General features: G+C 44.2%; 1 protein-coding gene across 1 annotated transcript in view; it reads right to left on the bottom strand.

Moving 5' to 3' along the window:
• The window catches only part of HS3ST3B1 (heparan sulfate-glucosamine 3-sulfotransferase 3B1), a 47,821-nt gene extending 34,010 nt beyond the window's left edge, over window positions 1-13,811 (bottom strand). Inside the window, exon 1 of the mRNA XM_007072501.4 lies at window positions 12,889-13,811. Coding sequence (XP_007072563.2) covers window positions 12,889-13,433 — 545 coding nt within the window. The 5' untranslated portion in view covers window positions 13,434-13,811. The remainder of the gene's footprint in view (window positions 1-12,888) is intronic.
• Between the last annotated feature and the right edge of the window lie 1,399 nt (window positions 13,812-15,210).

Here is a 15,210-nt window from a genome sequence, read left to right as displayed (position 1 = left end):
TTTGGGGGATTATTTTGGGCTCACGGTTTGATGACGTTAACTTACAGCAAGACAATGTATATAACCATTTTGTTATAGTCAAAATGTTCATTAAATAGTAAATTAGAACAGTTTCAGATTTTTTTCTTAATAGAATTGAAGGCAGCTGGAAATAAGTTTATTTTAATTAAAGAGAGTCTCATCCCATTCAATAAACTTGAATGGGCACAAGATTAGACCCTGAATTCCATGCCTTGGGATACACAGGGTGTTAAAGGGTCAGTATCAAAAGGCCACACATTTTTGCCTGAAGTTTCTTTTGCTGTTATTACTACAAGAAACATTTAAGCCCCCCAATCCTGAAAATATGCATACTTGTGCTTAACGTTACCCTTGTAACTACTCCCATAGACTCCAACAGGGCTACTCGTGTGTAAAGTCAAGCATGTGCATATAAGCTTGCAGGGATCAGGGCCCAAAATTCTTGGGCCTGAGAGACTCAAGAAATAATTACACTCCCCCCCCCCCCCCCCCGCTGGCGTTTATGTTGAGCATTTGACAGCACTAGGTAGGATTGGTTTCACTCTAGTCCATTTCCCTTCTTACCATCGGTTTTTTCCACCAGTTGCAGAGGAGTGAAGAGCACATTTAAAAAGAAATAATTTGTAAAACCAGCAAGTGGCTGAGGAATCTGGGCCAAGTGCAGTACCAAACACGAGTTATTCGAACTGGACTAGAGTTCAGGCTGATTTACGGATAATCCAGGATACCATTGTGCACCAAAGGTTGTAGGAACTCTTTTCTTACAGCTTTTCCTTACTGTCCCTAGACAGCCACCCTTGAGGCCTGGGGTCAGGGTGTTCTTGGGGGAAGGATTCTGGTTTAGACATTGTTGCCTGCATTGGTCGATCAGAACCCAAGTTTACTGACTTCAGAGCAGGTGGCAAAATACATCACTTTGGGGCAGGCATTTGCCTGGGGAAATTCTTCTAGTGGTAGCACAAGGATCAACGAGGGCACTGTTTGACTGATCAACTTTAATATGTTGCTTGTTTTTAATGTTCCATGTCATGGTAATGGGTGCCTGACAGTCAATAAAATATCATCACTTGCAACAAAAATTGAGATGGGAACCTGCTTAAACAAACATGTTTTGCCCAGCATAGAAGATTTCTTCCCTCCCCATTTATGCTGTGGCTAACAACCATGCTCTGTACAGCTGATCCGCATCAAGTCATGCATGTACTATGGATATAAAAGGAATTTTCATAAGATAGTCATTATTCCTATGCAGTGTGCCCCAGTCAAATCTTCTGCCTCGTGTTTAATATTTAGTTTATCTAGTGACCAATACTGCAGTCTGTTGGAGTGCTGCTAGTCATGTGAATCAAATTGCATGATCAGATCCTTAGGAGGTGAAGTTAAAAAAAAAAAATCCCATTTAGATTGGAACACCCAGCTGGGGAGGAGGGCAGGAGAGGGGAAAGAAAAGCAGATTTTGCTATCACTAGTGTCTTGATATTCTTTGCAAGCTTTTTAAAAAAAATATGTGAAGTGTTACGTGTAACATTACAGCCCAATTTGGTTTCTTAGTGAGGTTGCAAGTTTAAATTAAATCATTACAAGTAAAGAGATGTGAAAAATTGTTGGAGCACGAATGAGAGCAGATAAGTAAACTTCTCTGCACTTTAGATCTCTGGGACTATTTTGAATGTAACATTATTGTGCCTGAAAGTTTAATATACAATCACACAGGCATCACTCCAGTCACTCCTCAAACATCACATGGTGAAACCAGGTAGCAGCTGATGACTTCCTGACCTTCTCATTAAACTGCCGAAATATCGTGACCTGGTATTTGTTGTCCTTTGGAGCCCATATGTCCACTGTCCAACACAGACCTGGCCTATTAATTATCCCCCAACCCACTGATTACTGGTATTCACACCAACACAAGAGAGGAGTGTTCACGTTGAAAGAGGACTATACTTTGTTCTTACTACAAGGAGCCCAAGGTCTATGCCGTTATTCCATCTTAAGTCAATTAAACAATTAAAGCCCCCTCTTCCTAAGTACTCAACATCCTCAGTTTTTTTGTCGATGACGGTACTCAGCCCTTTGCAGGGCAGGAAAGAACGAACCGGTTTGGCAGTAGAACATAGTCAGAAATAAAAGTTTGGCACCTACATTTTTCAAATGACAATCAAAGCCTTCTACCTCCCAGAAAGCAGCTGAAGATATTCAGCTGCATAAGTTAAAGAGTTCACCTTGTCCACTTTAATAAAAGATACTAAGCACCAGGGATTCTCTTCCAATTATTTTGATGCCAATTGCTAGCATAATGTTCCATGACATGCCACAGAGTATCGCACTAATCAGATTAGCCAGGCAGATCCACCACCCAAATAAGCCTCACACCCACCCCCCAAATGCATGGTCAACTTTGAAAAAGTTCAACAACTCAACAGGTGAGGCTATGAAACCTGATCACAGCAGACAATGTAGCTCCTCTCAGCATCGTGCTGGGAAGAACTCATCACGTGCGTCATATCAGGCAATGTGCTTGAAACAGAGTAGCGCACTGAAAGCCCAGCAACACGAATAATCTTTGCCATCTGTTTGAACAACTCAACCCTCCTCAGATCTAAAGGAATGATCCCATGAAACACAAGGGCCTTGCTGACTGATCATAGCAGTCCACCCCTCCTTTCTGGGGCCATTTTCTTCATAACTCCACACAGTCACTAAGACAATGTCATTTGGATCTGTCAGGATCTGACTGGAGGCAATAAGTGCCTTGGAGAGCATGTTTTTTTGTTGTTTTTTTTAAAAAAAGACACAGAAGTAGTGATAGCCCCATTTAAAATCCTATTGGACTCTTGCCTGCAAACATTAATGAGTGGGTGGGAAAAAATCCCACATGACAAATGATTTGGGGGTGGGCTGTACGAGGCAAGCTCAATAATAGCGTGATCTCTTTTTGAAAGAAAAGGAGCAATGATCCCAAAGTGATCAAAAATGTTAAAGAGAAGCCATCCAAAAACAGAAGAACAAAGAAAAAGCCTTATTTAAAAAATAAATTGTAGCTTTCGTTCCAGTTAAGTGCAACTCAACGACATTTGCTAGAGAAGCCTGCCTTCTTTGTACAGATGCTATGATTCATATGCATGAAGTTTTTTAATCAAAGGAATCCAGGTCCAGTCCAGGTCACTCTGAAGTTTATTGTAAGAGATCGCTTTGCATCCTTAAAAGCAAGATCTTGCAAGGTTTGAGTGCCCTTGGAAGATGCTGTCAGTGGTAGTGGAGGGCACTCAGCACCTGGCTGCATTGGATCCTTGTTGCTTTATCAATAGTTTGCACAGATCTGCTGCAAGAGGTGTTGGAACCACACACCTGTTACCACTGTAAAGCAGGTATTTATAGTGCTGCAGCAATCATGGGTGAAATCCCAGCCTCAGTGAAGTCAATGAAAGTTCACTGTTAACTTCATTGGGGCCAGGGTTTTACCCCATATCATTAATAAACCACTTGACTCTGAGACTAATTATCCCCCTACCCCCTTTCTAGAGCTCTGACTAGGTACTAGGGGGCACTATGGGACAATTTGCTCATTATGGCAATTGTGACGTTCCTGTGGTAAGGAAGTTCACGGCTCACCAAGTCTCTGCAGAGTCACCGTGAAGCAGCACCTAACACAACGGAGCCCGGATCCTTGAGATTCCTTAAGTGCCAAGTAATCTAAGAAGATTTTCATAAATGCAGTTATTACCATGCTTGAAATAGATAAACCACATGTAACCAGACATGCCCACGAGCCTGAATCTGCAGCCACAACTCTCACTAAAAATCAGAGATTAGGGACTCAGCACTTGCAGGAGGATCAAACCCTAAAATTTGGCTTTCCAAGGCAAGGATTCCATCAGTGTTTTGTCCAGAGCACTGTACGTTATGGTGCTGTTATTTAGATTACAGCACGAGGGCACTTTCCACACACAGACAAAGCCTACAATCTGGTAGTCTAAATAAAAATTCAGTGGGGAACTAGGGATATTCAGCACATTGCAGGAAGTGCTTGGCACTGCAGCAAACCGGCCCTACAGCAGATGGAAAAGTTGTTAAAAATATATATATAATAATCCAGCAAGCAATATAGGGTCAGTTATACTTATTGAGAGACCGACTTAAGTTCTTAGTACTATTTAAGAATATCATTATTGCTGCCCCAAATAAAAACAGAGAAAATAGTTTCAAAATGTCATAGACCTGATATTCTAGGCTTGCAAGAAGGAGTGAGTTTTCTGGCAGTCCTGTAAAACAGCAATTGCATTATATACCAGACCACAAGAGGCTATTCCCTTGCCTCTCTCCCCACCACAAATGCACAAGGTTGTTAATGCTGCACACTTCAATTTTCTGAGACAATTGCAAAGAGGAAGCTTATTAAATATCAAAAATTCCACACACTACTTATAATTAGTTTGCAGTAATGGCTGGATCTTATTTCTTTTCTGTCATGGTAAATATTCTCATTTGAAGCAGCTAACATGCTGCATTAATTACCAGAAAAAATGCAACATGCTTACAGAATTTGTTTCTGTTGGATCTCCAGCTATCTCGCTATTGAAAATCCATTCAATTTTTCCCCTCTTATCACTTTGCTGCTTCAGGGACTATATTTCCCCAACATTATCTGATTTTGCTTTATTTTTGCAGCAGAAGAAAATCATGTTTTGTTTCGCTTCAACAACCCCTTTACCTTGTAAACAATTAAGCAGAGAAAAAAAAATAAAAACCACCATTTTGCTTCTCCTTCACAAGCCAACATCCTTTATACTTTATAAAGTAACAGTTCAGACAAAAATGATATATTGAACACTATTAGTCACAAATACCATTCCAGAAAGGAAACTTATCTAGATAAGCAAGTTCTAGTGGAAGTTGTGCCTTGCAGGAGTCAACTTTTAAAAAAAAAAAAAAAAGTTAAGTTGTCTCTCAACTAAAACTAAGTACCAACTCCTCAAAGATCTACCACCACCTCGGGGTTAAATATCTCCATTAACATATTGCTAGGGTGAAATATACCAAAAGAAGATCTAAAGTTTTAAAACTGGACAGTCTGATTTGTGCAACGAACACTCAATCCTGCAAACACTTATGCATATGAGTAACTTTACGAATGCAAGAGGCCCCATTGACTTCAGTGGGAATACTTGTGAATAGTTTTGAAATGTTCGTAGAGTCAGGATCAGGGGCAGTATGCATATAGCTGAACAGTGAGTAATTCATAGCAGTTTATATTTTCTGGTTATGTGAATGACAAAATAAGAAATTTTATTATTCAGCTACAGCTCTTTATCCTGTCTGACATCAACTTAAATTTAAAACATGGGGAGATTATGGAAATATGCAGGACCTTGAAACATGCTGAGGCTCAGTTAAGTCACTGGGAGTTTGGAGACAGAATCTTATTTCTAATTCATATGGTCAAACTCCTTTAGCTTATTTGGATCAGAGAGTTAGAAATTTGCAAAAAGTTATTTTAATAAAAAAGAGTGATGTGCTGTCAGATTTTTAGTTTGTGACATTTATAAACTGTGAAGCTGTTTGGCAATTGAAATGTTCATTTTCCAATTGCAATATTCATTTTTAAGTGCTAAACTTAGGCCCCAATCCTGCAAACACTTAGGCACATGAATAACTTTCAGGTATAATTTGCAAATGTGCCTAGTGATTTAGAAGCTTAAATCCCTTTTAAAAAGTGGCTGTTAAATTCCCAATCTCAAGCCATTTTGGAGACAAAGTTTTACGCTTCATCACATGCCGTTGAAATCAACGGGTCCACTTGCATAAGCAAAGTTACAAAAGTACATAAGTGTTTACAAGGTAAGGGGCTAGAGCTCCAACCCAAACTATTAAAGGAATTTCTATTCCAATGAATCGCTTCAGAATGAACGTGAATAAATTGAATACTGGCATTTCCAAACGTAAAGCAAAAATATTTCTTTTAAATATTGACAGTCTCCCAACTCACTGCATCTGGGATAACATTTATGATTAAATTACTTTTAGTTATTTTCCCCCCTTCACTTGTAAAAGATTAATCAACCATTTTATGGTCTAATTTAGATGCCTAATTAAAAACAGAGTTCAACACCTTCAACACCATTTTTGCTAATAAATCTTGACAGCTCTTCTCCCTTGTAACATGCAGGTTCTCATTTCAGAATACCGCATTATAAATGCAGTTAGCTTTTTTATTTTACCTTAACTGCTGTAGGGTTGGCAGTACACTGCTGAAGTCCCAGAATTGGTAGTAAGTGATTTCAAAGAGACTTCCGTTTAGCTAGATTGTATCTACTCCTCTCAGTAACCAATGCAGCACACATTGTGACCTTATTTTATGTTTTGCTAACAGAAGTTGGAGGGCGGGAGTCGTCTCTCCCTCAAAATGCATTAAAATTAAAATTTGGAGAGCTTGAAATCTTCACAGCTGCTACTTAAACTCACAGGGTTTCAAATTTAACTCCATCTAGAGTTCTATTTTTAGTATTCTTTTACACTGAAAAAAAAAGTTTGTGTTTCTTTAAATGTCAGTATTTTGTTAATCTTGATTTGACAATTTGAAATATTCATACCAATCTTCACCATGCTCCTACAGGCTGCTTATGCACATGCTTAATGCTATGCAACAGTAGTTCCATTGGCTCCAAGAGACTACTCACGTGTGCAAAGTTAAGCAGGTGCTTGCAGGACTATGGTTTTTATAAAGCCTAGATTACTGCTCTCTAAGGCCCCGATCCTTTAAACCCTATGAGTAGTCCCATTGACTGCTTGTGGGTAAACTATGTGTTTTTTCAGGATCAGGCCCTAGAACTGTAGATTTTAGAATTGAATAGCTCCTACCCCCAACCATGCAATTCCAACCCCACTGCCATTGAAGATAAGGAGTTCATAAATTTACTATTGCTCTGAAACGCCACCCACATAACACTGAACCTGGTATCTAACCAGTTTTAGCCCCATTAGTGCAACTCCACTGTAATGAATTAATTATCTTCATTCTGCTTCCCAAAATGACTAATCTGAGCAATTTATCAGTGGTGAAACTGATCCTGTGTGTGAGAGAGAGAGAGAGAGACAGACACTATCCTAATATGAACTACTAATGCAAAAAGTTACAAAATTAATTCTCTCCTAATTCATACAGATTCTAACCACCACCAAACAACAAAGAAGTTCCAGTCACAGGGCACACAGCACAGCCTGGAGTGATACCACTATATTTTTCGTATGGTCAAAAGAAAGATCTGGTTCTGCTAACATTTTCATGCTATGTTAGCTTGTTTCAATAGCAGAAGCGAATTTAATCCTAAATACGTCAAAGCAACACACAAAATCTTGAAAGTTAAGTGGAGGGAAAAAAAGTAGTGTTCACAAACTGAGCAGTATTTATGGTTTTGTATAAAATAGTTCAGTTTTAAGTTTACTATTAAAACCTCAATTTATAATTGACCTGTGGATAGAATTTTAGCTTGTTAACCTCAATAGAGGAAAACAAGCTAAAATTATTTGCACGATAGATAACTAAATAAATATTTTCCCTTATTAAATTTGCTATTAGACAAACTATCTAGTGTTCAAACACTTTTTGGCACCGGAGTTTAAGTAACTATTAAGTTGCAAACATGTTGTATACTGATTTTGGGGGGGTGGACAGGGAAAAGAAAGAATCATTCAAAACCACAGCTTTTAATTAGTATTTCCACCTCATCTTCAAAAGCATGTAAACTCTGAGGAAGTGATCCGGGACAGTATGAGAGTGAATAAACTAAGTAAAATCTGAAGCACTCCAGTCCTAGTCTAAAGCAAACTTGATTACGGGGGCAGATGACTGTTTCGTTTCTTTTCTCACAGCAGTCCTGAATCACAGCAAACAGAAGGGGGGAGGGATGGGAAGAAAAAAACCATCACCCAATCAACATCTTTAATGAGCTTCATCACCCACAAATGTCTTTTGTTTAGGTTAATGGTGCCTTGTTATGCCAAGTGGAAATACAATTAAATTCTGATGCTTAATGCAAATCTCCTCCTCTGCTTTGCCACTGTAGCTCTTGGGATTATCAACCTATACAATCATTACCCACTTAACCGGTTGTGAGCAGTGCAGTTTGTGCCGAAGAGACACTCTGCAGCATTACAGCCCCTCAAGTCTACCTTATACAAGTCAGGCAATAAGTTCTTTTTGACTATCCCAAACAGACAACATGGGCCATATATATGGTGTATATATAGTCTAAACCTTGATCTAGGGTAACAAATGCCTCTTCCATTCCCTCCCATTTTAATAATGTTATGAGCAGAGCACCACCACTGTTTGTGTGATGTATAAATACAAGTCATCCTTATTTATGGGCTAGGTTGTTACATTATTTTTCATAATCCCTGCAATAATTTAAATTACCACTGCTTTCAAGCAAGATGGGGATTCAGGAGTGCATTAATAATGAAGAGTTATAGAAAGACAAACAAAATCTTTTCATCTATTTTTTAATTCTATTGGGGGGGCTGGAGGGGGGAACAGACCCTAGTTTAGAGTTTACAGTTCAAATACATACACTGAAATTTAAATAGAATTAAAATAAACGTTAACTCCCAAGTTTGAGTAAAGTTTTGGATGAATTCGGTTGATAGGTTTAGATCACTGATCAGACCTTACACCCAGAGCAGATTGCAGGAGGAGCAGAGAAATGAAGGTGCAGGACAGAGCACGGGGGTGGGAGAGAACCCACCATTTTTATAGATAGGCGTTTACATTTTTCCAGGCAATCATCTTGCCCTGGTTGCAGTAGGATCCTAATGCTGCTCTTTCAGCAGAGATTAGTGTAGAAGTTAATGTTTGTCACCCTGACAGTTTTGCTCATTAATTTTGTGTTTAGTTTGGGGAGAATATTAAAAAAAACAAAAACAAAAAACCCCCAACCTGTTTTGACTCCCTTAATAAATCTTCCTTGAAAGCAAGAATAGTGCTAAGATTACCAGGCTCCTCTTAGGCTCTGCTAATGAGCCTGTTTCTGAACTGCTGAATAAATAAAAACAAAAAAACTTGACACATTGGTGCTTTGAATTTTGTTGTTGGAAGATCTTGAAAAAAAGAAAAAAAAAAAAAAAAGGGATTCCACCTTTACCACCCTCCCCCCCAAGAAAGTGTCCTAAGCACATACCTGAAGTGACTAACAGACTTTGAATGGGCCAGATCCCATACAGTCTTAACACAGAACTCCCATTAACTTCAGTGTCTGCTTATGAGTTTCAGGACTCAGTTAAAATAGATTTGACTTCTGTACCACGTCCCTGAATGAAAGAGGGAAAGATTGAACCGAAGAGTAATAGCTAGTTTGGTTTCTGTTTTATTGCAACAAAATAAAGTATTTTCTTTTGCTGGACTCCACCACCTCTGAAATCAACAAGTACCCATTCACTTTAAAAATCAGCAAAGAATTAAATATATAGTACTAACAGGGTTTTGTAACTAACATCCCTAACGAACACTGTGGGTGCTACTGGATTTTTCACTTGGTTTACAGTTCATTTTTTTCCCCTTTCCCACCAAATGTTTTCCAGCTGACACAGATTATACCTTCACCTTTCTTTGGGGATTAAATTAATTACTCCAATTCAAATGGAAACATTCCTTTATTTAATAGAGTCTGTTCTGGAGTTAGAATATTATATGCCTGAATGTTTTCAAAAACTAACCAGATTTAAAATAATAAAATAATAATCATCTTTCTTGAAGGAAAAAAAAAGAAAGTCAACCTACAGCTACAAAGCAGTCGAGTATACAATAAGTGTGACGTTCATGCTTTACATTATTTACTGCAAGACAATCAAATCTGACTATTGTAGAATTAGACAACTGATTTTGTTTAAAATGCACCCAGGCTACTTTATATATAAAAGTCGTAGGTGTATATATTTAATGACATGATTGTGTGACTGTCTATAGACACACGATACAGAGCTACTAATTAGGCTTGCACACTCATGCTTTATTATATGCATTTTAAATCTATAGCTATTTATTGATCCCCTCCCATCAACGTGAAGTCGGGTCTAGTTCTCAATTCGTCAGATGCCGTTGTCTCCTAGGATTTAGTGTTACCTTAAAGACTGACCAGATTTTATTTGAGCATAAGCTCTCCTGGGTGAAAAACCCACTTCAGATGCATCAGAAGAAGTGGGGTTTTTACCCAGGAGAGCTTATGCTCAAATAAATCTGTTAGTCTTTAAGGTGCCACCAAACTCCTTGTTGTTTTTGTGGATACAGACTAACACGGCTACCGCCGATACTAGGATTTAGTGGAAGTTATTCGCTTTCCATTTGTCAAAAAGCGCCACAAACTGGGCTTGCAGGAATTGTGCTCACAGCTTAGCGAAAAGGGAACCAGGCAGATGAAGGCTGCAGGTGAACAGCCTGCCCCTTCCCCCTGAAGTTGGGCTAACTTTTCTCCCCTGGATTTTCTGTACAGATCCGTCACCTGCCACTCAGTCCTCACCAGCGCCTTGAGTTTACAGGGTTTTGCTGTTCTGTCCCCCCACCCCAACAATATAGCTGCAGGGTAAAGCAAGGCAGCTCGCAGCCTGGGACATGGTGCACTAGCTGCCTTTCATCATCCAGCAAACTTCCAGACTTTTGTAACTCTTCAGAATAAAGAAATAATTGGGGGGGGGGGGGGGGGCGGAGAGAAGAGGACAATCAAATCACTGCAGTCTCCCCGGAGCTGCATTTTCTTTCTGCAGTCCCTCCCTTACACACACACAATTTTGTTCTTTTGGGAATTTATTTTTTTCAGCCCGGATTTGTTTTGAAGACAAGACTTTTTACAACCCTGCTGCCAACACAGTTTTAAACAAAATTCAAACAAGCAAGAGACATCACGCTGGTAAGAGAGACAGCCAAAGCAAACCCGTGTTTGGGCACCGCAAGGCAAGCGGGGAGAAAGAAGAACAAAGCGTTAATACGAGGCTGTTACTCAGCTCGGCCGAGTCCAGACACGTTGGACCGCAGAAGTTAAAGGGAACGCGGTGCAAAAAGAGAAAAAAAGAGACACGAAGCGGTAGCAATGTTTCAGGAACTCTATCGATGGGATTCTTTCTTTCCAAATCCCTCAAGCAAATCGGGCTCAGATTATCCAACACTGCGGGGCAAATCTAGTTTAAACTAATAATTTACTGCAAACTGGAGTTTGCACCCCAGAGCCTCTAAACAAACACAAAACTCATAACACTGGAGCAGCTGAGATCAGTCTCAATCCAGAGACATTTGACAGTTAACGCTTTTCTGGCATTTAAACGGACAAAAAGGATCCCGTGCATCTGAAGTATTTTCCCCTCTAAACTTTTCATGATCAAAATTTATTTTAAGGCAAAAAAAGAGGGGGGCGTTTTATTTTGTTTTATCGATAAAACCCAAACAACGGGTATTGCGAACGCTCAAAGAAAGTTGGTTCAGTTCGGTTCGCGTTACTGCGGAACGGTACCGGAGGTCTGGATCGATTCCCTTTTGCAAAGAAGGAGCCGAGAAGGGTCTGATGCGCTGGAAGAGATGCTGCAGTGTCCCTTTCTTCCCAACAGAGATCACTACATCCCTGCTCCATGCTAAAGCTGCCTCCCTCTCAGCGATCAAACCCCGTCTGGCCAAAGCAAACGACGGGCGCCAAAAATACATGCGAGGAATTAAAGTCAGGGGCACGTTTATACGGACACTGGCAAATGCCGAACCTGAAAAAGCAGCTCCTGGTGAAATGGTGCACGATGGGAAGGGGCACCTGCATTGCCCCATCGGTCACGACACTAAAGAACTGTTTCCATCTTCTAAATTGTGGGGACTTTCCCAGCGGCCTTATCTGGGCTTTTTAATCACCAGCTGAGCTGCCTTCAGCAAACAGAACCGGGACACAGCGCTTGACTTTCTGTCAGCCAAGAGCCTGACCGAGAACACCAGTCCTAACCATACGGGGTAATCTTACAAATTATGGGCCGATCCTGGCTCAGTGGCCCAGATGGCTATCGCCGGACATAGCAGCAGAATCTAGGCGCCCGATCCTCCCATAAACCAGGTGCCCCCCGGATTTCTTCGCCGATTTGTCAGAAACAAGGAACGGATCTAACCAAAGGGCTTCCCCTCTGAAGCATTTCCCTCGCGTAGCTCGCCGCCTTATGAGGGGATAGTAGAAAGTAGCTGAATGGTTCTCCAGGATTCAAATTTAATTGGAGGGAGAAGCCACTATTTTTTGCAATTTCTATATCGCGCTGAGAGAGAAACAATCCCACCCTCCGCCCCCTCCGATAGCAGAACAGGACAACCACTGCGGAGCCAACTAGAGAAGAAAAATAAACTTTCTACATTTTTTCCCCCTGGAGTCTCTGCGGTAATGGGAATCCCCAGCGGACATATCGATTTTTTTATATATATAAAGCAGAGCTCCCCATCTATTACCACAGAGGGCAGTTTACAGGAAATCTTGTCCGGCTGGAGAAATTAGAAAGGGAAAAATACACACTGGGTGGGTCTAGCGTGGGCCAGGGCAAAAGCCAATCCGGAGCTGCACCTCATTTAGACCTTTTCCCGCTGCAAAAAGCGAAGTTAGGGAAAGCTCCGGGAGCAGCATCTCTTGTATGTTCCGGGGGGCGGGCGATTCCTACTGCTGATCTGAGGCTATAAATTATGGATCTGTATAAAAGGTGTAAGTGGAACCCCCCCTCCCCTGGAGGGAGAAATGAAGCAGAAATGGCCTGGAGGGTGAGGAAGTTGATTTATGGGTTTGGTCCAAGTGACCCCGCAGGGGTTAAGTTTCAATCACGCACACGCATCAGGAGGCACATGGAGGGGAGGGGGCAGGGGGGTACCTGTACCAGGCGAAGCCCCGCTCGTAGTTGCGGTCGAAGAAGTGGGGCTCGGCCCCCACGGCCCGGATGTCGGGGTGCACCCTCAGGAACTCCAGCAGCGCCCGCGTGCCGCCCTTCTTCACCCCGATGATGATGGCCTGCGGCAGCTTCTTGGTCCCGGAGCCGTTGAAGAAGCTGGAGATGGGGCTGGTGGGGTCGGGGGCCGCGCTCTGCTCCTCCCGCAGCTCCGAGGGGGAAGCCGCGGCGGGACCCGCCAGCCCCTGGGCTCCCCCGGAAGGCGCCCGGCGCAGCAGCTTGGAAAGCACCTGGAGACCCTCTCCGCGCGCTCCAGCGGTGGCGGCAGCCTCCCCAGCCCCGGCAGCGGCAGCGGGCCTCCCCGCGAGGCCGGGCACCGAGGCGCAGGAGCCGGCGCAGGAGTAGAACATGTAGAGCCAGAGGAAGAGCATGATGCAGAGCAGCAGGAGTTTCCGTCTCACCGGGAGGAGCGGCGGCGGCGGCTGCAGGGCGCTGGGCGCATCGAGGCAGCAGATCAGGCGCTGTCCCATATGCCCGCCTGCGCGCCGGGCAGCATGGCTCAGCGCACGGGCACCGCCGCGGGGGTTGCTCCCGGGCCCCGCCAGTCGAGCCCCAGCGCCGCGCGGGGGTGCCCCTCTGCCCAGCCGCTCGGGAGCCGCGCTGGGCAGCGCAGAGGCGGGCTGCGCTCCCGGAGAGAGGCTAGCGCGGGGAGGCTCGGGGTGCCATGCCGCGCTCCCCGGGGCGCACGGCCACTGCCCCAGGGCAAGTCACTCAGCAGGCTCCGCGCGGCGCGCCCAGCATCGCCGCCTCTGCCCCAGCGCCCCGCGGCTGCTCCCCGGGAGCGTGCCTGCGACCGGCCCCTCGCAGAGCCTCCCCCGGACTGCCCGAGCGCCGGCCTCCAGCGGGCAGCCCCTCAGCCCGGCGAGGAGGGGTGGGAAGCGGTCGCCCGTGATAGGCAGCCCCGGTGGCCTATAAGAGCCGGGCTCCCTATGATAATTAGCTCCATTTGTTGATAGCAAGGCAGCCAACGGGAATGCAGGCTGCTCCGGCGGGGCGGGGCGCTGGGGGGCGGCTGGAGGTGATTAGCGATTCTAATTGGCTAATGAGCCGTTCAAGGGGCAGGGGCGGCTGTGGAGTCAAGGCTCCTTGGGGGCGTGGGGGGGTGGAAGGAAGGCGACGGGGAGGGTGGATCAGCAACCCCCTGCCCCGAACTCATTCCTCCTCCGCGCTCAGCCACGCAGCCGGGGAGCCTGGGCTGCGCGCTGGAGACAGCCCCGTTACCCGCCCAGATGTGCAGCGAGTCGCAGCCAGATGTGGCGAGCGCGCGCACACAAGGAGGTTGTGGAGGGGGGGCGGGGAGGGATACTGGCTCCGAAAGGCAGGGATCGTCCGGGGAAGGTCGTCAACCCAATGATGAATGTAGTTGGCTGAAGGGACCCGGTTAGTGGATGAAGAGGAAAGGAGACGCCTAGGAGCGGACAGTGCTGCTTCCAGCGCCCACCCTCCAGCTGTGCATAGAGAGAGCCCTGCCACCAGCAATATAGATGGGGGGCCCCACTCCCAAAAGCGCATGGCACTGCTACCCGGCAATCAGCGCAGCTCCCAGACCCCCAGGAGTATATGGCACTGCTCCCCAGCAATATATAATGGTGATATAGGTAGATCCCCTGTCCCAAAAGTACTTTATATAGCCTTGCAGTCAGCCATATAGCTAGCTATATCTCTCTCCAGCAATATATAGGGCTCCCTCCCGCCCACTCCGATACTATACTGCACTGCTCCCAGCCATAGGGACTTCCTTCTGCACCAGCCTGGCTCCCCGGTGCAGGGCTGGCAAGTTACAGCGCAAGGACCTCAGAACTACCCCAGGGGAGGCCATTGGTTTCCCCTCCTGGCGAATCGCTGCCCGGAGTTTCCATTTGGGGGCTTCGCTGTCGGAGCCGCTCTACCTTCCCTGGAAACATTTCGTTTTTCTTTCTGTCTCTCCCACTTTTGCCCTAGCCTGGTGCGGTTGCTCACAGGGGGGAGGCGAACTTTAAAGTGTTCTTTAGAGACGGAGACTTTTAACTGTAATAACCGCAGTTAGCAGGCAGACGAAGCCAGGGAGAGAGACAAACGGGGAGCTAATGACCTTAGTACTTAGTGGGGGGTGTTTTGTTTTTTAATGAAGTAACGCGCTTTAGATGCAGGAAGGAAAAGGGGAAATTCGCTGATAAATTCGATACAGTTGTGCTTTTTATATTTATATTGCGGGCAGAAGAATGCATATTCCATGGACAAATGCTCCTAAGATTAAGAAAGAAAAAT

This window comes from Chelonia mydas, chromosome 14 (assembly GCF_015237465.2).
Source record: "Chelonia mydas isolate rCheMyd1 chromosome 14, rCheMyd1.pri.v2, whole genome shotgun sequence".
Taxonomy (NCBI): domain Eukaryota; kingdom Metazoa; phylum Chordata; order Testudines; family Cheloniidae; genus Chelonia; species Chelonia mydas.
The sequence above is the reverse complement of the archived record's forward strand: the minus strand, read 5'-3'. Positions and strand labels throughout refer to the sequence as shown.